The sequence below is a fragment of the Thamnophis elegans genome, chromosome 7 (genome assembly GCF_009769535.1).
Source record: "Thamnophis elegans isolate rThaEle1 chromosome 7, rThaEle1.pri, whole genome shotgun sequence".
NCBI classification, from domain to species: Eukaryota; Metazoa; Chordata; class Lepidosauria; order Squamata; family Colubridae; genus Thamnophis; species Thamnophis elegans.
The window spans coordinates 2,386,956-2,408,240 of NC_045547.1; the positions used below are offsets into that span (position 1 = coordinate 2,386,956).

The 21,285-nt window shown below is 45.6% G+C and overlaps 1 protein-coding gene across 2 annotated transcripts; it reads left to right on the forward strand.

Moving 5' to 3' along the window:
* Positions 1-1,373: 1,373 nt before the first annotated feature.
* MEST lies at positions 1,374-21,259 on the forward strand. 2 transcript variants are annotated; one of them, XM_032221528.1, is made up of 12 exons: positions 1,374-1,439; positions 4,373-4,527; positions 6,482-6,561; positions 6,679-6,756; positions 9,180-9,316; positions 12,285-12,343; positions 13,154-13,194; positions 15,353-15,423; positions 16,171-16,272; positions 17,627-17,703; positions 17,821-17,884; positions 20,087-21,259. In XM_032221528.1, exons 2-12 carry the CDS (start codon positions 4,374-4,376, stop codon positions 20,202-20,204), a joined length of 981 nt encoding a protein of 326 aa, XP_032077419.1. In that variant the 5' UTR covers positions 1,374-1,439; position 4,373; the 3' UTR covers positions 20,205-21,259. The 2 variants fall into 2 exon arrangements, with proteins under 2 accessions (XP_032077419.1, XP_032077418.1); XM_032221527.1 differs by lacking the exon at positions 1,374-1,439 and adding an exon at positions 1,938-1,960.
* The last annotated feature ends 26 nt before the right edge of the window (positions 21,260-21,285 follow it).

The window sequence follows — 21,285 nt, forward strand, 5'->3', positions numbered from 1 at the left end:
GGAAAGAAAAAGGCAGGGTGAAAGATAGAAAAAGGAAGGAGGGAAGGAGAGAATAAAGGGAAGGAGAAAGAGAAAAAGGAAGCAAAGAGGGAAAGGAAGAAGGAAAGGAAGGAAGAAAGAAAGAAAGAAAAAGAAAGAAGGGACGGAGAGAAGAGAAAAAAGGGAAAGAAGGGAAGGAAGGAAAGGAAAAGAAAGTCAAAAGAGGGGAAGAAGGGAGGGAAGAGAGAAGGGAAAAGGAAGAAAAAAGAAAGGAAGAGAGAGAGAAAAAGAAAGAGGGAAGGAGGGAAGAGAGAAGAAAGGAAAAGGAAGAAAAAAAGAAAGGATAGAGAGAGAGAGAAAGAAAGGAGGGAGGGAGAGAGGAAGAGAGAAGAAAGGAAGGAAAGAATTCAAGGAAAGAAAGAAAAAGGAAGAGAGAAAGAAAAAAGGAAGGAGGGAAGAGAGAAGAAAGGAAAGGGAAGAAAAGGAAGAAAAAAGAAAGGATAGAGAGAGAAAGAAAGGAAGGAAGGCAAAGGGAGAGTGAAAGGCAGAGGGAGAAGAAAGGAAGGAAAAAGGAAGAAAAAAAGAAAAGATAGAGAGAAAGGAGGGAGGGAGAGAGGAAGAGAGAAGAAAGGAAGGAAAGAATTCAAGGAAAGAAAGAAAAAGGAAGAGAGAAAGAAAAAAGGGAAGGAGGGAAGAGAGAAGAAAGGAAAGGGAAGAAAAGGAAGAAAAAAGAAAGGATAGAGAGAGAAAGAAAGGAGGGAGGGAGAGAGGAAGAGAGAAGAAAGGAAGGAAAGAATTCAAGGAAAGAAAGAAAAAGGAAGAGAGAAAGAAAAAAGGGAAGGAGGGAAGAGAGAAGAAAGGAAAGAAAAAGGAAGAAAAAAAGAAAAGATAGAGAGAAAGGAGGGAGGGAGAGGAAGAGAGAAGAAAGGAAGGAAAGAATTCAAGGAAATAACGAAAAAAGAAAAAGGACGAGAGAAAGAAAAAAGGGAAGGAGGGAAGAGAGAAGAAAGGAAAGGGAAGAAAAGGAAGAAAAAAAGAAAAGATAGAGAGAGAGAAAGAAAGGAGGGAGGGAGAGAGGAAGAGAGAAGAAAGGAAGGAAAGAATTCAAGGAAAGAAAAAAGAAAAGAAAGGAAAAAAGAAAGGAAGGATAAAAACTCACATTAGGCTTTATTGCACCTGTCGCCGGAGACAAAGATCCTGCAAAGCCCCTTCCCTCCTAAACAATGCACAACAACGCCCCCTCCCCGGCCTGATTCCCCATCCCTGCAGCCGCCCGTTCACACGTTCCCGCCGCCCCGCTTGCAAAAAGGCCGCGGCGGCGGCGCCGGTTGCAAAACTCGCATTGCGCAATCAACCCGTGGGAAGCCTCCCGAGGGGCGGAGGGGGGCAGGAGCAGCCGGGGACGCGCATGCGCCTTGGCCCACGCGCCTGCCTGGGACTTCTTCCGGACTGTAGCTCAGGTGAGCCGAGGGCGCATGTGCGTCCTTCCCCAGGACAGAGGCGGAGGGGGGGGGCGAGGAGGAATAGACGCCCCCTTCCCTGTTTTTTTTTCTCTCTGCAAGGAAGGGGATCTCTGGGGCGGGGGGGGGGTTTTTCTTTTTTTAGGGGGAAGGAAGGGGGGGATGGAAACTTGCAAACAAAGGCAGAAAAAGAATAGGGGGTGTGTGGTGCATTTTGCTGAGCAAGAGAAGGGGGGGTTATTTGCACCCTCCTCCCTAGGAAATGCACTGCTTGTGCAGCTGAAAAGGTTCTGTAAGATTTGGGCTTCACCAATTAGAGAATATTTGCAGCTTAGGGCTGAATTGTGGGGTCCTTGGTGCTCTCTGAGCCGGGTGGTTTTCTCACAGACGTTTCATGGCCCAACTAGGTAACATCATCAGTGTTAGAAGGGAGTGGGAAGGAGGAGAAGGAGAAGACTGTGGGGTCCTTCGTGCTCTCTGAGCTTGATGGTTTTCTGGCAGACGTTTCATGACCCAACTAGGTAACATCATCAGTGTTGCAAGGAAAAGGGATTTGCAAAGGAGAATAGCAATAACAATAGCAGTTAGACTTATATACCGCTTCATAGGGCTTTCAGCCCTCTCTAAGCAGTTTACAGAGTCGGCATATTGCCCCCAACAATCTGGGTCCTCATTTCACCCACCTCGGAAGGATGGAAGGCTGAGTCAACCCTGAGCCGGTGAGATTTGAACTGCCGAACTGCAGAACTAGCAGTCAGCTGAAGTGGCTGCAGTACTGCACTCTAACCACTGCGCCACCTCGGCTCTATAAGGGGAGGAGAAGGGGAGGAGGAGGAGGCAGAGAAGGTCTGTGGCGTCATTTGTGTGTTCTCTGAGCTTGATGGTTTTCTCGCAGACGTTTCATGACCCAACTAGGGAACATCATCAGTGTTGCAAGAAAGAGGGATTTGCAAAGGAGAAGGGGAGGAGGAGGAGGCAGAGAAGGACTGTGGCGTCATCTGTGTGTTCTCTGAGCTTGGTGGTTTTCTGGCAGACGTTTCACGACCCAACTAGGGAACATCATCAGTGCTAGGAGGGGGAGGGGTTGGGAGGAGGAGGACAGTACACATAACAGTTGGAAGGGACTTTGGAGGTCATCTAGTCCAACCCCCTGCTCATGCAGGAGACCTCTATTAGGGATTCGAACCACCAAACTGCCGACCTTTCTGATGGACGAGCTCAGCGTCTTAGCCCCTGAGCCACCTGTGGGGGGTCCTTGGTGCTTTCTGGATTTAATTGTTTCTCACGGATGTTTCATGACCCAACTAGGTAACATCATCAGTGCAAGAAGGGAGTGGGTTTGTGGAGAGGAGGAGGAGGAAAAAGACTGTGGGGTCCTTGGTGGTCTCTGAGCTTGGTTTTCTTGAAGACGTTCCATGACCCAACTAGGGAACATCATCAGTGCAAGAAGGGAGTGGGTTTGTGCAGAGAAGGAGGAGGAAAAAGACTGTGGGGTCCTTGGTGGTCTCTGAGCTTGGTTTTCTTGCAGACGTTCTATGACTCAACTAGGGAACATCATCAGTGCTAGGAGGGGGCTCATTTATAAACCCCTCAACTCCCCCCCCCTCCTAACACTGAGAATGTTGCTGCCTTGCGTTATGAAAACATCTGTAAGAAAACAGAGTTGGTTTGTAGAGCGTCCAGGAAAATATGATTATTTCTTAGGGGATTACTTAATTTTCTTAAAAAAGAAGGGTGGTGGCGGCTGATATTCTAGAACTCAAAAACTGCAATTTTTGCTCGTTTCCCTTCCTCCCCCCCCGCCCCCAGGAGCACTCTACAATCCTCCCAAAGCTTTGTATGCCCCCCCCTTTTTTTTTTTGCAAAAAAACGAGGTGTGCAGAGGGTTTGGAAGGCCTGCAGAGTGCAAAAACCTTTTTATTAAAAATGTTCCTCTTCAAAATCACAGTGCCTCTTATGCTCCGTGCGTCTTATAGTCTAAGAAATATGGTAATTTGCTTGTGCCGAGGTGGCGCAGTGGTTAAATGCAGCACTGCAGGCTACTTCAGCTGACTGCAGTTCGGCTGTTCAAATCTCACGGGCTCAAGGTTGACTCAGCCTTCCATCCTTCCGAGGTGGGTAAAATGAGGACCCGGATTGTTGTTGGGGGCAATATGCTGACTATGTAAACCGCTTAGAGAGGGCTGAAAGCGTTATGAAGCGGTATATGTCTAACTGCTATTGCTATTGCTATTGCTATTTATATCTCTACCGATATCTATATCTATCCCCCTCTCTCTCTCTCTCTCTCTCTCTCTCTCTCTCTATATATATATATATATATATATATATATATATATATATGTATATGTATATGTATATGTATATGTATATGCATATGCATATGTATATGTATATGTATATGTATATGTATATGTATATGTATACCTATCTCTCCCTCCCTCCCTCCCTCCCTCCCTCCCTCCCTATCTATCTATCTATCTATCTATCTATCTATCTCTATATATCTATATCTATATGTATATCTATATATCTCTATATCTATATTAAAAAGAGCCGAGGTGGCGCAGTGGTTAAATGCAGCACTGCAGGCCACTTCAGCTGACTGCTATCTGCAGTTTGGCTGTTCAAATCTCACCGGCTCAGGGTTGACTCAGCCTTCCATCCTTCCGAGGTGGGTGAAATGAGGACCCAGCCTGTGGGGGCGATATGCTGACTCTGTAAACCGCTTAGAGAGGGCTGAAAGCCCTATGAAGCGGTATATAAGTCTAACTGCTATTGCTATTGCTATTGCTATTGCTATTGCTATTGCTATTGCGACTACGTAGGGATTCTAGGCTGCTTCCTCTTTTGACACCGCCCCCAGCTTCTGCCATTCCTCTTCCTTTTTATTTTCATATATATCTTTTGGGCCTCCCTTCTCCCAATTGCAGAATGAAAGAGTGGTGGATCCAAGTCGGCCTCCTGATGCTTCCCCTGCTTGCCGTTTACCTCCACATCCCGCCTCCCAAGCTGTCTCCGGCTCTGCATTCCTGGCGCTCCTCGGGGAGTTTCTTCACCTACAAAACGCAAGACATCTTTTTCAGAGGTGGCGTAGATGCTTGGGGGGGGTCAAGACCTTAGGCCAGTTTTTGCCATTTGGATATTCGCTATAGACCTGTGATGGCGAACCCGCGTGCCACGGGGGGGGGGCATGAGGAGCCCACTCTGAGCACTCAAGAGCCGTCGCTCAGCTTGGCTCCACTGCGCATGCGTGTGCGCCCCCCGTTGGCCAGCTGATTTTCAGGTCTCTGCTACACATGCAGGAAATGTGCTTGCATGTGTGAGGGTCACGCACGCATCCCCAAGGGGTGGAGGGTTGCGCGGGAGGTGCGCCCCCTCCCCTGCCCTCATTTTGGCTCCCAGGAGGCTTCAGGGAGGCCTGCTAGGCCCGAAACGGGGCTGGTGGTGTCACACACATTGCGTGGGGGAGCGTGGGGGGGGGAGTTGTCCCGCACATGTGCGAGGAGTGTGGGGAGCATGGGAGGGGTTGTGCGTGCATGTACAATGGGGAGGGGTTCAGTTGCCTCTTGAAAAAAAAAGCATCTTTGGGACAACCAAATTCCCCTTCCCCGATTTTATGTGAGCCGCCCTGAGTCCCCTCAGGGAAAAGGGCGGCCTACAAATATTAATAAAATCTACAAAATCTACAAATCTACAACCATGAGCTAGATGATGGAGAACCTCTACAGACTTGTAGTAAATCTTAGGCTTGTCGAGGCTAGTTTGCGGTTTAACATCTGGCAGAGGCAGAAGTCGTGGTCCAGGGATATCCTTGGGGGGGGGGACATGCACCCAGGGTTCAAAGGATTCTTTTAAACACAAGGGGGGCATGCTTCCTTTTTGCAAATTTAGAATAGAATAGAAATAGAATAGAAATAGAATAGAAATAGAATAGAAATAGAATAGAAATAGAATAGAAATAGAATAGAAATAGAATAGAAATAGAATAGAAATAGAATAGAAATAGAAATGGAATAGAAAAACAGAGTTGGAAGGGACCTTGGAGGTCTTCTAGTCCAACCCCCTGCTTAGGCAGGGAACCCTATACCGTTTCAGACAAATGGCTATCCAACCTCTTCTTAAAGACTTCCAGTATTGGAGCATTCACAACTTCTGGAGGCAAGTTAATTGTTAACTTGCTTAATTGTTCTCACTGTCAGGAAATTCTCTCCTTGATTAGTTTCCACCCACTGCCTCTTGTTCTACCCTCAGGTGCCTTGGAGAATCCCTCCCTCCCTCCCTCCCTCCCTCCCTCCCTTCCTTCCTTCCTTCCATAGAATAAAATAAAATAGAATAACAGAGTTGGAAGGGACCTTGGAGGTCTTCTAGTCCAACCCCTTGCCTAGGCAGGAAACCCTACACCAATTCAGACAAATGGCTATCCAGCATCTTCTTAAAGACTTCCAGTGTTGGGGCATTCACAACTTCTGGAGGCAACTTCTGTTCCACTGATTGATTGTTCTAACTGTCAGGAAATTTCTCCTCAGTTCCAAGTTGTTTCTCTCCTTGATTAGTTTCCACCCATTGCTTCTTCTTCTGCCCTCAGGTGCCTAGGAGAATAGTTTGACTCCCTCTTCTTTGGGGCAACCCCTGAGATATTGGAAGATGCCATCATGTCTCCCCTGGTCCTTCTTTTCATTAAACGAGACATTCCCAGTTCCTGCAACCGTTCCTCATATGTTTGAGCCTCCATTTAAAAGCATTGTGCTTATGCGTTTTGTGTGTCTTTCCACAAAGTTGGACAATTAGTCTTCTGACACGCACAAGAGTCCTCAAGCAGAGATGCAGTTTAGTTTTTGGGTACCGTTCTCTTTGCTCATTAAATTTTGGGAAACCGAACCCCCAGAACTGTTTTTATCTCAAGCCAATTGCAATTCCCTGTTAAGAATTCACGATGCATTTCACATTTAAATTAAGAACTTTCTCTTCTTTATTTCGGTACGCTCTGCTCAAACCCCAAAGCGCTCTAAGGAATGTTTACTCCCTTTTGCCTCTTTTAGATTCGCCCGGCGCTGTCGGCAGTTCGGACATCGTGGTCCTCCTGCATGGATTCCCCACCTCGAGTTACGACTGGTACAAGGTGAGGGGAGGGGACGGACCGGTTGGATTGAAGGGCAGGACGGGGGCGTAGAGACGCTGTAGGAAGTCAACCCCACTTCCCTCCCTCCCCTCCTTCTCTTCCTCATCCCGGCTGCAGATTTGGGAAGGGCTCACGCAGCGATTCCAACGTGTGATCGCGCTGGATTTTGTGGGCTTCGGCTTCAGCGACAAACCTGTGAGTACCTTTGGAAGGATGCTTTCTTAACTTCATTTCATTCAAGAGCCGAGGTGGCGCAGTGGTTAAATGCAGCACTGCAGGCTACTTCAGCTGACTGCTAGTTCTGCAGTTCGGCTGTTCAAATCTCACCGGCTCAGGGTTGACTCAGCCTTCCATCCGTCCGAGGTGGGTAAAATGAGGACCCGGATTGTTGTTGGGGGCAATATGCTGACTCTGTAAACCGCTTAGAGAGGGCTGAAAGCCCTATGAAGCAGTATATAAGTCTAACTGCTATTGCTAGATAGATGGATGGATGGATGGATGGATGGATGGATGGATGGATGGATGGATGGATGGATGGATGGATAGATAGATAGATAGATAGATGATAGATAGATAGATAGATAGATAGATAGATGATAGATAGATAGATAGATAGATAGATAGATAGATAGATAGATTAGATAGATTAGATAGATAGAGAAATAGAAGTAGGTAGGTAGGTAGGTAGGTAGGTAGGTAGGTAGGTAGGTAGGTAGATAGATAGATAGATAGATAGATAGATAGATAGATAGATAGATAGATAGATAGATAGATAAATAAATAAATAGAGGTAGGTAGGTAGGTGGGTGGGTGGGTGGGTGGGTGGGTAGGTAGGTAGGTAGGTAGGTAGGTAGGTAGATAGATAGATAGATAGATAGATAGATAGATAGATAGATAGATAGATAGATAGATAGATAGATGATAGATAGATAGAGCCGAGGTGGCACAGTGGTTAAATGCAGCAGTGCAGGCTACTTCAGCTGACTGCAGTTCTGCAGTTCGGCTGTTCAAATCTCACCGGCTCAAGGTTGACTCAGCCTTCCATCCTTCCGAGGTGGGTAAAATGAGGACCCGGATTGTTGTTGGGGGCAATATGCCGACTCTGTAAACCACTTAGAGAGGGCTGAAAGCCCTATGAAGCGGTATATAAGTCTAACTGCTATTGCTAATAGCTATTGCTATTCCCCAAATATTGTCAACCTGCCAGAGGGGAAACGGATCCCACGGTCCAATTCTGTCTTACGTCGAAGGCGACCTTGACGGAATCTTGCCGGTTTGAAAGTGCAAAGCCAGCACAAAAAGTGGAACACACCAAAGCACCAAAACGGGAATAAATACGCGCAGTTTTAGTCACCGCGTGTGCTGAGACTTTGGAAATTAAGTACAGAGAAGAGCCGCTAAGATGACGAAAAGCCCTCGAGACTAAAACGTATCCACAACGGTTGCAGGATTTGGATTCGGCCAGCCTAAAGAAATGACCGTCTTAAATATGAGTTGGTTGTCAAGCATCTGAATTTTGATGGTGTGACCATGGGGGATGTGTGGTCGTACGTGTGAAAAAGGCCATGATTCACTTTTTTTTCTGTGCCGTTTTCCGCCTCGAGTTATTTGTAAAATTAATAAAGCTGGGTGACTTTGAGCCAATCACCAGGAGACGGGGAGTTCTAGTCCTGCCTTAGTTGTGAAAACCAGCTGGGCGAGTTTGGGCCAATCACCAGGAGGTCGTGAGTTCTAGTCCCGCCTTAAGGCACGAAAACTGGGTAGGTAATATTGGACCAATCACCAGGAGACGGGGAGTTCTAGTCCCACCTTAGGCATGAAAGCCAACTGGGTGACTTTGGCTCAATCAGCAGGAAGCTGTGAGTTTTAGTACCGCCTTAAAGCATGAAAATTGGGTAGGTAATATTGGACCAATCACCAGGAGACGGGGAGTTCTAGTCCCGCCTTAAGGCACGAAAACTGGGTAGGTAATACTGGACCAATCACCAGGAGACAGTGAGATCTAGTCCCGCCTTAAGGCACGAAAACTGAGTTGGTAATACTGGACCAATCACCAGGAGACGGGGAGTTCTAGTCCCACCTTAGGCAGGAAAGCCAGCTGGGTGACTTTGGACCAATCACCAGGAAGCTGTGAGTTCTAGTCCCGCCTTAAGGCACGAAAACTGGGTAGGCAATACTGGACCAATCACCAGGAGACGGTGAGTTCTAGTCCCACCTTAGGCACGAAAGCCAGCTGGGTGACTTTGGGCCGTCCCTCTCTCAGCCCAGCCCACCTCATAAGGTTGTTGTGAAAATAGAAAGGAAAGTGTGTTGGATATGTTTGCCGAGTTATTTGTCGGAATAATAAAGGCACAACCTAAATAAATGCAGAAATCCCATTAGAAAAACAGAGCTGCAGGTCGGGGGAAACCCAACTTAGGCCCAAGTAAAGTCTTGCCAATCACCGGCAGCATCAAAAGACTCGAGACGGCAGCATTGCCTCCGCTTCAATGCCGTTGGCTTGGTGGCAACCTGACAGGTAGGGGTTCAGATGGGCCGCTGAAGTAACAGGGCTTGATTCGAACTCGGTGCTCCCCCTCCCCTCCCTCCTCTCTCTCTCTCTCTGCATTGCAAAACAGCGGCCTCACGGGTACTCCATCTTCGAACAAGCCAGCATTGTGGAAAGCCTGTTGCGCCACCTGGGCCTTCTGAACCAACGGATCAACCTCCTTTCGCACGACTACGGAGACACCGTCGCCCAAGAACTGCTCTACAGGTGCGTGGGAACGACGGGGAGTCCTCGCTCTGCGACCACCGTTGGGTGGCAGGGTTTCCGTTGCTAAGCGAGGCATGGCCAATTTGACCAACCGTACTTCGCCGCCAATGGTTAAGCCAATCGCCCTGGTTGTTCAGTGAATTGTGCAGTCATTAAACAGGTCTGCTCCCCCCCCCCCCGGTCAGAAACTGGGTGGGAAGGTCACAATTTATCATGTGTCCTAGGATGCTCCAACCGTCATAAATACGAGTCAGTGGGTGGCCAGGCGCCTGAATTTTGATCACGTGGCCACGGGGATGCCGCCAGTGTCTTTTAAGTGAAAACCAGTCACAGGTCACTCTTTTCCATGCCATTATAATTTCAAACGGTCGCTAAGTGAATTGTTGTAAGTCGAGGACTACCTGTCAACTGCCAGGAACCGCTATGGCTGGGGTTTGGTGCTGTATTTTGGGGTTAGGGTTGCGCTTAGTCCTTAGTGTTGCAAGCCCAGTCACAACCCAGGCAGTCCTCGTTTAGTGACAGCCTCGTTTAGTGACTCTTTGCAGTTACGGTGGTGAGGAAAACTGCTAATCCTCGCATTTGTGACCTCCACAGGTCTGTAAAGCCAAGGAGGATCATCGTTGCAGTTGGGGAGTCCACTTACCTACTGCTTTGTTTAATGGCCGTATCGTTGGTCTCAATTGCGGTCACTCAGTGAGGACTCCCTGTATTCCTTTGTATTCCAACCTTTCGGGCAAGAGACTGGGCATATCCTCAGTTAAGATACATATACCTGGAATCCAGGTAGCCTTGCAAGTTGATGCTACTTGGCGCTGTTAAAACAAAGCAAATTGTTCTGACCCAACTGTTTAAATCAATGATCCCTTTATTAGAAGCACCGGCAAAAAGTTTCTCTCTCACCGCGGGCTGACAAGTCCATCCGGCAGGGAGAGGAATAGTTGTCTGCCCCATCTATTCATCTCTGCCCCCTGCCTTTCATCCCCAGAGCTTTGCTAGCAGCGGTGGCTCTTCCGTCCCAAGGACCAGCCCATAGATTTCCACTGCTCTCCTCTCCTCTCTGCCTTCTGTACATCCACACGTCAGGCACTCAGGGATCTTCTGTCCCAAGGACCCGCCCATAGATTTCCACTGCTCTCCTCTCCTCTGCCTTCTGTACATCCGCACGTCAGGCACTCAGGGATCTTCCGTCCCAAGGACCCGCCCATAGATTTCCACTGCTCTCCTCTCCTCTGCCTTCTGTACATCCGCACGTCAGGCACTCAGGGATCTTCCGTCCCAAGGACGGGCCCATAGATTTCCACTGCTCTCCTCTCCTCTCTGCCTTCTGTACATCCACACGTCAGGCACTCAGGGATCTTCTGTCCCAAGGACCCGCCCATAGATTTCCACTGCTCTCCTCTCCTCTCTGCCTTCTGTACATCCACACGTCAGGCACTCAGGGATCTTCTGTCCCAAGGACCCGCCCATAGATTTCCACTGCTCTCCTCTCCTCTGCCTTCTGTACATCCGCACGTCAGGCACTCAGGGATCTTCCGTCCCAAGGACGGGCCCATAGATTTCCACTGCTCTCCTCTCCTCTGCCTTCTGTACATCCGCACGTCAGGCACTCAGGGATCTTCCGTCCCAAAGACCTGCCCATAGATTTCCACTGCTCTCCTCTCCTCTGCCTTCTGTACATCCGCACGTCAGGCACTCAGGGATCTTCCGTCCCAAGGACGGGCCCATAGATTTCCACTGCTCTCCTCTCCTCTCTGCCTTCTGTACATCCACACGTCAGGCACTCAGGGATCTTCTGTCCCAAGGACCCGCCCATAGATTTCCACTGCTCTCCACTCCTCTCTGCCTTCTGTACATCCACACGTCAGGCACTCAGGGATCTTCTGTCCCAAGGACCCGCCCATAGATTTCCACTGCTCTCCTCTCCTCTGCCTTCTGTACATCCGCACGTCAGGCACTCAGGGATCTTCCGTCCCAAAGACCGGCCCATAGATTTCCACTGCTCTCCTCTCCTCTGCCTTCTGTACATCCGCATGTCAGGCACTCAGGGATCTTCCGTCCCAAGGACCTGCCCATAGATTTCCACTGCTCTCCTCTCCTCTGCCTTCTGTTCATCCGCACGTCAGGCATTCAGGGATCTTCTGTCCCAAGGACCGGCCCGTAGATTTCCACTGCTCTCCTCTCCTCTGCCTTCTGTACATCCACACATTAGGCACTCAGGGATCTTCCGTCCCAAGGACCGGCCCATAGATTTCCACTGCTCTCCTCTCCTCTGCCTTCTGTGCATCCACATGTCAGGCACTGGACCCAGCTGTTCCTCCTCTTCCTCATCAGCCACCTCCAGACCTGGGGACTGTTGACCCTCCATCTGAGGGCTGATTGACAACCCAGGCTCTGCCTCTCTCTCTCTCTCTCTTTCTGACAGCTCCATTCCCTCTGTTGGAGCTCTCAGGTTGCCTTGAGGCTGACCACGCCGCTTCCTCCTCCCCTGATTCAGCTGCTGAAGGGTCCAGCTGCCGATAGGCCACAACAAGAACATTTTCAGAACTTCCCTCAAACCTTACTTTGACGAATTGTCATATTTATATTATATTTATACTAGCTGGATGCCCATGCTTTGCTAGAAAACCATGCGATCGGGCCGGCCCGCAGGCCGGATACGTCACCCGCTGGCCACGCCCATATAAGGCAACTGGCAGTTGAAACAGAGTCCCTTTAAGGTGGGGAGGGGGAGTAGAACGTCTAGCTCCAGAGCATCGACGCGTGTTAATATAATATTGTATAAGACATTCTGATGATCTGATGGTCATTTTGAAAAAACCTTTCTTAGCGAGCCAAGAGGAACATACGGGCCGAATTTCAAGTTTGTAGGCTTTACGGTTCTGGAGAATTTGTGATGGTACGTGAGTGGTATTTAGCTGTTCTGTATATAGATTGTAGTTAACGCTACTTTACCCTGTTTTACTTTCAGGTATGAACAGAACAGAACGGGATGCGTCCTCATCAACAGCCTGTGTCTGTCAAACGGAGGTAAGCGATTTATCGGAAAATTCCCATGGAAAAATTACTCAGAGCGTAAAAGGATTGGTTCAATCTTTGGGTGAGGAAGAGGGGAGGGGCAGTTGGATCCAGATGTCAATCAAGTTAGAGGGCACCATGACATCACTATCCAAGTCCCCACTCCCTTTTTACAGGTACAGGGCTCCTCAAGGTACGACCGTTCACTTAGCGACCATTCAGAGTTGCAACGACTTTGTAGTGACTTAGGTCTGTTTTTTCACACTTAACGACCGTTGTGGCATCCCTGCGGTCACGTGACTTACATTCGGACGCTTGAGAATTGACTCACCTTTACGACGGTCGCGCACCGTCCTGGGGTTCACGCGATCCCCTTTTTTCGACCTCCAGACAAGCAAAGTCAATGGGGAAGCCAGGTTCGCTTAACGACCGTGGTTACTAATTTAACAACTGCAGTGATTCGCTGAACAACGGTGGCAAGAAATACATCGTAAAATGGAGCAAAACTCACCTCGCAAATTTAAATCCTTTCAAGAAAAGACCAGATAGCTCTTTGTCCGGCATTGTATAAGGTCTCCTGCTCAGGCAGAGGGTTGGACTAAATGACTTCTAAGGCTCCTTTCAATCCTAGGATTTTGTGCAATTTAAAACTTTAGGAGATGCTTTTTGACCGCTGACCTGTTTTGGGCCCATCACCTGCCACATTGGATCTTAGCGTAATCCCTCCCCCCCCCCCCCCCCCGGGGGAAAAAACTGTTTTCGTGGCATGGAAAAAGTTTTGGAACGAATCGTCTGATTTCCATTCCTCTCTTCAATTTGCAGGCATTTTTCCAGAAGTTCATTATCCCAGATTCATCCAGAAGGTAATTTGCTGTGAACAGAAAAATGGTTTCGTGGAGAGATTTATCGTCTGAAGAATTCCATTTTTGGATCAGCCAGTAATCCAGCCAATAAATAACCCTGTCTGTGTTATGTCTGCTTAAGCTTTGGAAGTAAGCTTTGGAAGTGAAGTTTCTTCCTTGCAACAGACAGCTATATATATATATATTTATTTATTTATTTATTTATTTATTTATTTATTTATTTAAAGTCACAACCCCTGGTATGCCCAAATATGGGAGGAAGGTCACACTTCCATTCTCTGTCCTTCGGCTCGTCACAAGAGACCATCCAGACAGAAACCCAATATTTTTTACTGTTGCCTTTTTGTTACATTTGTTATATTTGTGCTGATAAATAAATAAAGGGAGACTAATAGATCTATACTAGTCTCCCTTTATTTATTTATCAGCACAAATATAACTATATATATATGTATGTATGTATGTGTGTGTGTGTATGTATGTATGTATGTATGTATGTATGTATGTATTATGTATATGTATATGTATATATATATATTTCTTTTACAACCCCAGTATGCCCAAATATGGGAGGAAGATCACTACTTCCATTCTCTGTCCATTGGCTCGTCACAAGAGACCATCCAGGCAGAAACCCAATATTTTTACTGTTGCCTTTTTGTTACATATTGTTGTATTTGTGCTGAGACTAGTATAGATCTATTTCAAGCTATTTAGCTCTCATCAGCTAGCCATACCCTTACTGGGATTTGAACCTGGGCTATATTACATACTAGGCAGAGATCTTAGCCATTAGGCCACAGGCTCTTATCTGTTATCAGCGAAGCCAGGGTGAAAGGTATCTATTAGATTTTTTTCTTTTACAACCCCTGGTATGCCCAAATATGGGAGGAAATTCACTACTTCCATTCTCTGTCCTTCGGCTCATCACAAGAGACCATCCAGGCAGAAACCCAATATTTTTACTGTTGCCTTTTTGTTATATATATATAAATGTGTGTGTGTGTATGTATGTTCCAGCATAACTCTGGAACGCCTCGAGCAATTTCAATCAAACTTTGCACGCAGATGTCTTACCCTCTGGAGAAAAATACTATGGGGTTAAGATGCCCCTAACATCCCTCGGGGTGTGTGTTCTGTTAAGATGCAGCCTGTTGTGTCTGAAAATGGATTCTACTGTACTGCCGTAAAATGGCTTCTACTGTACAGCGCAGTGGAGTTGCCATGTTAACGGCTTCACAGTTCTCCACAAGGGGGCTCCCTCTGGTAAGGGGGAAATTCCAACATTAGAAATTATGTTTGGTCCGGACATTCCCCCCCCCATAAATAAATACCCAGGCAACGCCGGATTATCAGCTATTTATCAGTTATTTTTTTAAAAGCAGATTAATTAGAAAGACCTAAAAGATAGATAGATAGATAGATAGATAGATAGATAGATAGATAGATAGATAGATAGATAGATAGATGATAGATAGATAGATAGATAGATAGATAGATAGATAGATAGATAGATAGATAGATAGATACTCTGCGTAGGAAGAGAGAAATAAAAGTTGCAATAGGAGTTAGCGAGCTGATGTTTACTTATTCTCTTTTCACCCAAAAGGCTGCCTCTTAAATATCAACCAGTTCAATTTATTGATACGTTACCCAGGCGGTCCTCGACTTACGACCACCAACGAGCCCAGTTGAGGCCTTCCGAGAAGCAGGAGGGAAGCCAGATTTATTTAACGGCCGCACCATTCCCTTAAGAGCTGCAGTGGTTCGCTTAACGGGGCAAACCTCAGAACTGCCTTATTTAGCAACAGAAATTTGGAGCTCCATTGCGGTCGTAAGTCGAGGAGTACCCGCATATCCTTTCATTCTGAACTTGAACAGGTCTCGTCAGGGAGGCCTCCGTTTCTTGATCTTTCTCCGCTTTGATGTTGGGAAGTCCCGAACCGCAAAAGAACACGGCAGAAACGGGGCAGCTTAGCAACCTGGAACCAGATGCAATGTGAATTTTTTAATTTTGGAAAGCCATTTTTTTTTCTATTAGCAGCTGACTCTGTTTCTCTTCCATTTTGCTGCAGTGAAGAGCCCCCCCCCCCTTTTCTTCTCCTCTCCTCCTCTTCCTCCCCATGCAAACTGTTTCAGGTGTCCCGCTCCTTTTCAGATTCTCAAAGATGGCGGGCTGCTGTCGCTCATTCTTACTCGGCTAACGAACTATTTTGTCTTCGCCAAAAGGTGAGTTTGCCTTTTAGGGTGTTAAAAAGATTTTGGCCCTTTTAGAACAGCGTTTTTCAAATTTGGCCACTTGAAGATCCCTGAATTCCTGAGCCAGCTGGGGAATTCTGGGAATTGAGGTCTTTAACCCATCTTAAAGCAGGCTGGCCGAAGAATTCTGGGAGTTGGAGTCCACCCATCTTAAAGCATGCTGGCTGGGGAATTCTGGGAGTTGAGGTCCACCCATCTTAAAGCATGCTGGCTGGGGAATTCTGGGAGTTGAAGTCCATCCATCTTAAAGCATGCTGGCTGGGGGATTCTGGGAATTGGAGTCCACCTCTCTTAAAGCATGCTGGCTGGAGAATTCTGGGAGTTGGAGTCCACCAATCTTAAAGCATGCTGCCTGGGGGATTCTGGGAGTTGAAGTCCACCCATCTTAAAGCATGCTGGCTGGAGAATTCTGGGAGTTGAAGTCCACCCATCTTAAAGCATGCCGGCTAGGGAATTCTGGGAGTTGAAGTCCATCCATCTTAAAGCATTTGGATGGGCGATTCTAGGATTTGAAGTCTACATGTCATCAAGTGTCTTAAGTTTGAGGATTACTGTTCTAGAATAAGACTCGTCAAATAATCTTCCTACAGCCCTAAAAATCAGATTATATTTAAGCCATTTGAATTGCAGAACTGCTCATCAGGAGTATTGGGGGGAGGGGGGCTTGTGCTGTGTGAATCCTGCAGTGCTAATCCATCTCGTCTTGAATCCCTCCAGCCTGGCCGAGGTCTTCGGCCCGCACACCCAGCCTTCGGAGGCCGAATTGTGGGACATGTGGACGGCCCTGCGAACAAACGACGGAAACCTTGTGGTGGACAGGTAGGATGTTAAATCCCCCAAATGCAGTACAGGTTTAGTCCTCGACCTACGACCATCATTGAGCCTGCCAATTACGGCCGTGAGACATGATGGCTTTAATGGGTCATCCCACAACCAGATCCATTTTTCTGATATTTTTTTTTTGTGGGGGTCGTTAAACAAATGTCAGAGTTTCCTACCTAAGCAGAGGGTTGGACTAGAAGACCTCCAAGGTCCCTTTTAACTCTGTTTATTCTTTTCTATTCTACCCTATATTCTAATTCTATTCTATATTCTTGTTCTGTTCTGTTATACTCTACATTCTAATTCTATTCCATTCCATTCCTACTCTACTCTATATTCTAATTCTATTCTATATTCTATTCTATTTCTACTCTACTTTACATTCTAATTCTAATTCTATTCTATTCCATTCCAACTCTACATTCTAATTCTATTGTATATTCTATTCTATATTCTGTTCTATTCTATTTCTACTCTACTTTCTAATTCTATTCCATTCCTACACTATATTCTAATTCTCTTCTATATTCTATTCTATTTCTACTCTACTTTACATTCTAATTCTATTCTATTCCATTCCAACTCTACATTCTCATTCTATTGTATATTCTATTCTATTCTATTTCTACTCTACTCTATATTCTAATTCTATTCTATATTCTATTCTATTTCTACTCTACTTTCTAATTCTAATTCTATTCCATTCCATTCCTACTCTACTCTACATTCTAATTCTATTCTATTCCATTCCAACTCTACTCTACATTCTAATTCTATTCTATATTCTATTCTATTCTATATTCTATTCTATTTCTACTCTACTTTCTAATTCTATTCTATTCCATTCCTACTCTACATTCTAATTCTATTCTATATTCTATTCTATTCTATTCCTACTGTACGTTACATTCTAATTCTATTCTATTCCATTCCTACACTACATTCTGATTCTAATTCTATTCTATTCTATTCCATCCCATCCTATTCTATGCCATGCCATTCCATTCCTACTCTACTCTATATTCTAATTCTATTCTACTTTCTTGTTCTGTTCTACTCTACTCTACATTTTAATTCTATTCTCTAATTCTATTCCGTTCCATTGTATTCTATTATTATTTTTTAGGTGTGCAGAATAAAGGTTACTGGTTTTGGGGGGAAATGTAAGGTGCATGGCTGGCTGGGGAATTATGGGAGTTGAAGTTCCTAAGTCTTAAAATTGCCAAGGTTGGAAGACTCCTGTTAGAGTCGGATCTCCTGCTCAAGCAGGAGGCTGGACTAGAAGCCCTCTGAGGTCCCTTCCCACTCCGTTACCCTGGGAATTTTTCACCCCTTAAATTCTGCTTTGCAGCCTTTTACACTACATCACCCAGCGGAAGCAACACCGAGACCGATGGGTCGGAGCACTGCAATCCACCTCCGTTCCCTGTGAGTAGGACCGGCTCCTCGGACCTGTGACGGGCTTCGTAAGAACGGGGGAGAAACGTAGGACATTTGTTTTCATTTGGGTCTTAGCGCCAACGTGTCGCCCTTCCTCTCTTCCAGTGCATCTGATTTATGGACCATTGGATCCGGTCAACCCTCATCCGGAATTTCTCCCGCTTTACAAGTAAGCTGGGGGGGGGGAGAAGGGGGGGCAGAAGGTCTCACCGTCACATTTCAAGGACTCACAAAACAAAAACGGTACTCCCCCACTTTTCTTGATCTGAAGAGAAACTCCATCCTTTTATGTCGGTGTAGGGACGTGAGGGCGAACTTAGGTGGCACGCAAGCCCTCGTCAAGCTCAGCTCCACCGCGCATGCGCACGCGCCTCCCATCATCCAGATGATTTTCTGTGCCGCCCATGCGGGAGACATGTGTGCATGCACGGCGGGAAGTCACGCCTGCATGCGTGGGGAGTGGCGCCCCTTCGGCCTGTTTTTGGGCCCAGGAGGCTGCAGGGAGGTCTGCTAGGGCACAGGCGGGAGTGGGGGTGCCGTGCGAATGGCATTATGGGTGTGGGGACGCCCGTCCGAACTCTCATGCACATGTGCGCTGTCAGACACGCGAGTGCTTTCAGCAAGCGAGGACAAGAAAGTTAGCCACCCCTAGTATAGAGTCTCCTTCTTGAGCCAGGGGCTGGACTAGAAGACCTCCAGGGACCCTTCCAATGGTATTACCTTACGTTCTACGAACATCAGGGGCTAAAGGCATTGTGCAAATCCTTCCATAAAATGATTCCTCCATATAAGAATCAAGAAGCACCCTTATAATAGTTATAAACTGTCATATTTTTTTTTTTTATACCCTGGAATGGGGATGCCTGTCTTTGCGAAACCTCTGAAGGTCCCCTGTTATATAGGCAGTCCTTGACTTATGACCGGCTGCTCAGCGAAGCTACGACCTACTTGAAAAAGGGTTACTTACGGCAAAATAAATGCATATATTAATATAATAATATAATAACATATTATACTGTAGTATAATGTATAGTATAATATAATACAGTTTAGTTAGTATAATATTATAATATAATAATACAATAACATAATATATTATACTGTAGTATAATATATAGTATAGTATAGTATTTTATAATATATACTATAATATAATATACTGTAGTATAATGTATAATGTATAGTATGGTATAGTTAGTATATTATAACATAATATAATATAATATCATACTGTAGTATAATGTATAGTATAGTTAGTATATTATAATATAATATATAATATAATATACTGTAGTATAATGTATAGTATAATATAGTATAGTTTAGTTAGTATAATATTATAATATAATAATACAATAACATAACATATTATACTGTAGTATAATGTATAGTATAGTATAAGTATATTATAATATAATATATATACTGTAGTATAATGTATAGTAGTGTAATATAACATAATATAATATACTGTAGTATAATGTATAGTATAGTTAGTATATTATAATATATAATATAATATACTGTAGTATAATGTATAGTATAGTGTAATGTAATATAATATAATGTAGTATAATATATAATGAATGTATAGTATAGTACAGTTAGTATATTATAATACAATAACATAACAATATAATATAATATACTGTAGTATAATGTATAGTATAGTTTAGTTAGTATAATATTATATTATAATGTAATGTAATATAATACAATAATATAACATAATATACTCTAGTATAATGTATAGTTTAGTTAGTATAATATTATAATATAATATAATATAATGCAACATAAAATGGGTGAGATTGCTGCATTTATGGCTGTTTGGAAGGAGTTGTGTGAGTGAGCTTTACGACAGTTTTGCAAGGAGAAAAAAACCAGGATTTACTTGTATTTAGTGACTGTGGTGTTTACCCCTTATGATGGTTGCGTTTGCTTAACAAACGCTGTAAAAAATGCACAACTGGCTCGGTCACGTGATTGACCTATTTTACAACCGTGTTACGACTTCCAGTTGCATTACAGTCATAATTCGAGGACCAGGTATAGAAGCTTTTTCCAAAAGGCAACTGGACTTTTTTTTTCCTTGAAGAGGTTTCGCTTTCTCCTTCAAGAAGCTTCTTCAGTTCTGAAGAACAGCTGGATGGCGGAGGAATTCTGGGAGTTGAAGTCCACAAGTCTTAAAAGTTTAGGGACCCTCCCCGTGTAAATGGCCCTCACAATAGCAATAGCAATAGCAGTAGACTTATATACCGCTTCATAGGGCTTTCAGCCCTCTCTAAGCGGTTTACAGAGAGTCCCCCTCGTCCCCATGCACCTTGGAGGTAGCACCCAAGAACCTCTGCTGTTGTTGTTTTTTTGACAGACAGATGCTTCCCACGTCGACAGTGACGGTGCTGGATGACCACATCAGCCATTATCCACAGCTGGAGGAGCCTCAGGGTTTTCTGAACGCCTACTTAAACTTCATCAACTCCTTCTGAGCCACAAAGACGATGGACAGAAACCATTCCTGCTCTTCCGAGGACAATTTTGCACTCTGGAGCAACAGGAGAGGCGTGGGAAGAGCGGATGGAAACTCCGGACGGCGGTGAACCAGTCTTTCATGCAATCTCTGCGTCGGCGAGTAAATTGACAGAATCTTACCCGACGGATTGGTGGGGACGGTGGTGGAGGGGTCTGAAGCAGTTTGGCGGGAGGCACCCCCCCCCCCGGCCATTCCCCCCAAAATCCTGCCTCTGGAGGATGCGGGGAGAGAAAGTCCAGGGGAATAAGCGAGCAGAAATGAGAACGGCCCATCAGGATCGGGATGATAACCGTACGGGTAGTCCTGGACTTACGAACGGTTCGTTTAGTGACTGTCTGAAGTTACAACTGCGCTGAAAAAAAGGGAACTTTGAGCGTTTTTCACACTTATGACCGCCGTGGCATCCCCGTGGTTAGGGGATCGAACTTCGGATGCTTGGTACCGGACTTGTATTTAAGACGGTTGAAGTGTCTCGGATCATGTGGTCATTTTTGGGACTCGACTGCTTTGAAACGCATCGAATTTGGTCCTCAGCGCATTTTGACACAAAAGGTTTGCCCCAGGGACTCATCGCTTGGCACTCCGTGCACAAGCTTCAGGAAGTCCTCAACTTATGACCACAGAGCCCCAAATATCTTGCCGCTGAGTGAGACATTTGTAAAGCGCTCTTGGCCACCGTTACACGACTTTTCTCGCCGCCGTTGTGTAGTGAATCTCCACGGTTGTTAAGTGAGTCACCCAGTTGTTAAGTGAATCCGGCTTCCCCTTTGGCTTGCCGGAAGGTTGCAAAAGGGGATCGCGTGAACCCAGGATGCTGCAACCATCATAAGTATGAGTCAGTTGCCAAACGACCGAAGTTTGATCATGGGGATTCTGGAATGGAGAGAAGCGTGGAAAATATGTGGGTTTTTTTTCCTGTACTGTTGTAATTTTGAACGGTCGCTAAATGAAGCATTGTAAGTTGATGGCTGCCTTGTGGCATCCTTGATAAACTTAGTTTTCTGTCTCGTTTCCTTTTTGGTCCGTCTAAATTATAA